General features: G+C 41.2%; 1 protein-coding gene across 1 annotated transcript; it reads left to right on the top strand.

The window, feature by feature from the left end:
- The first annotated feature begins 964 nt into the window (after positions 1–964).
- LOC119596814 (pro-resilin-like) lies at positions 965–2,064 on the top strand. The gene is made up of 3 exons (XM_037946145.1): positions 965–1,002; positions 1,283–1,354; positions 1,516–2,064. Exons 1-3 carry the CDS (start codon positions 991–993, stop codon positions 1,975–1,977), a joined length of 546 nt encoding a protein of 181 aa, XP_037802073.1. The 5' UTR covers positions 965–990; the 3' UTR covers positions 1,978–2,064.
- Positions 2,065–2,351: the final 287 nt, after the last annotated feature.

The raw sequence follows: 2,351 nt of genomic DNA, 5'->3' as shown, positions 1-2,351 counted from the left end.
CACACACATACAAACACACACACACACGCACGCACGCACGCACGCACACACACACACACACATACACACACACACACACACACACATACACACACATACACGCATACATACCCGTCCATATATGTCAACATATTGCATTGGCATATCACATCACACAAAATAAGTTCAATCAATATCACATATGCCATGAATTTGTGAACCAACTCCTACTAGAATATACCAGTCTAGATCCAACGTGCCGGTCCCCACCCTGCTGGGGGTCGCGACCTTGTGGCTGCGTCTCCTAAAATAATAGTTGCAATAACGATAATAATTCAAAATACTAAGTAACATAAATTGGATAGAAATAAGTTAATCATATATGATATAACTCATACAGTATAATAGAAGGGTTTACTCTAATGACTAAAAACAATAATAGTGAGCTTTAAAATGAACTATGAACATGAGTAATTATTTTTTCTGTTGGTCAGCTTCATTTCAATAGTTGCAATGCAGATGTAGAAACATTACAGTAAACACTAGGCGTTTAATCGGCTCATGAGGGTAATGCATGAAACCAAAGTCAAAACCTTTCCTCTGTGAGATCTGAAAAAAGTATATATGTGTGTGTGTGTGTGTGTGTGTGTGTGTGTGTCTGTGTGTGTGTGTGTGTGTACATAGATTTTGGACATTGATGATTTTGCCAGAAAAAATGGAGTAATAGGTATGTATTTACACTTTTTCTATGGACTGATTAATTATTTAAAATTATCTGCCGCGCAACAGCTAAAGTCATTATAAAGACCAAACAGAACCAAATGCATTGGTCTGCTACAGCACACGATCATGTTGTCATTGACACTATATTGCAAAAGATTCCCTCCCTAGGAGTATGAAGAAAACTTCATTCAAAGGGAAAAAAATCACACAAAAACAGGCCTGATTCTGGCCGTATATAACAGTCAGCAAGTGAGGCGAAGACACAGTTCCGTCGACAACGCAGCCGCCATGAACACCAAGGTGAGGTCCCAAACACTGGTCGTGGATCTTGTCTTTGTTTGGAAATGCAACTGAAGACAAGTAGTTTCTGTCTGTCTCCTTGTGTGTTTACCATTTTGTTAAAATAATAACGATAATAATAGTAATAATAAACTCATAATATCAATAATAATGGTAGATATACATAATACTCGTGTAGAGTAATGGGCAGATTCTTGTCATCATATTGTATTCACAATTATTGCATGTAGTATAACAAAGCTTTGGCCAACGACCTAGTTACTACTGCTCCCTGCAACAGATCATCCTCGTGCTGGCCTTCGCCGCCGTCGCCGCCGCCGACAAGCCGAGCTTCTCCTACGGCGCCCCCAGGGTAAGCTTACGATGCCGTTTTGATGTACAAGGTGTCCTTGTTCATAATGCATATGTATGCACTGTTTATATACACGTGCACAGCGTGTTGTTGAGTAAATTATCGATCTTAGTAGTGCACCAAAACTTATCCTGTAAACAATAAATTGTTCTATCATGCAGGTAGCATCCAGGGAATCCTTCGAGTCCTTCGAATCCACTGAGGCCAAGTACGACTTCCAGTGGGCTGTCGACCACGATGACTCTGGCAACGACTTCGGTCACCAGGAGGCTCGCGATAACGACAACACTCAGGGATCCTATTCCGTGCAGCTCCCCGACGGCCGCCTGCAGAAGGTCACTTACTACGTGAATGGAGACTCAGGCTACGTAGCCGACGTCAGCTACGAGGGCGAAGCTCGCTATGACTCGGCTGAGTCTCGTGAGGCTCCCAGACCCGTCTACTCAGCCCCTAGACCCGTCTACTCAGCCCCCAGACCACGCATTCCTGACTCACGTGAGTCCTTCGAGAGACCTGCACCCATCCCCGTCAGGCCTCGTCACTTCGACTCCCGTGAATCCTTCGAGTTCCGCAGCTTCGAGTCCCTCCATTCGGATGAGGACGTCCGCAGACATTTCGGTTGAAAAGCCACATCCTATAATGATCTAAATTTCCAAGGTCGCGAATGTATTTATTAGTGTGAATGTGCCAAATAAATGATAATGAGCAATCGTAGATCTTTTATTCAGATATGTGTGCAATTTTTTTTTTTTTTTTTTTTTTTTTTGCCTAATGTTGCTTATAATAAAAAGAACAATACATAGTTCACACAACTCAGTAAATTCTTACATGAGTTATATAATTCAAATATCAATTAAACTTTAGATATGACCTACACCATTCCATATTCAGAAATCTCTACAGGAAACCAAACACTAAGTTCAAATAATAAATATTATCAAGGGAAATCTCAATATATTTTTCTATGATTTATTGCTTGAGACGCGCATCCATTGTT

The sequence above is a fragment of the Penaeus monodon genome, chromosome 38, assembly GCF_015228065.2.
Source record: "Penaeus monodon isolate SGIC_2016 chromosome 38, NSTDA_Pmon_1, whole genome shotgun sequence".
NCBI lineage: Eukaryota > Metazoa > Arthropoda > Malacostraca > Decapoda > Penaeidae > Penaeus > Penaeus monodon.
This window is presented reverse-complemented; position numbering and strand designations above follow the sequence as displayed.

Excerpts from the sequence above, each read along its gene's own strand:
- LOC119596814 (XM_037946145.1), top strand. Across the intron at positions 1,355-1,515 it reads TCTCCTACGGCGCCCCCAGG|GTAGCATCCAGGGAATCCTT; the intron begins GTAAGCTTACGA and ends TCTATCATGCAG.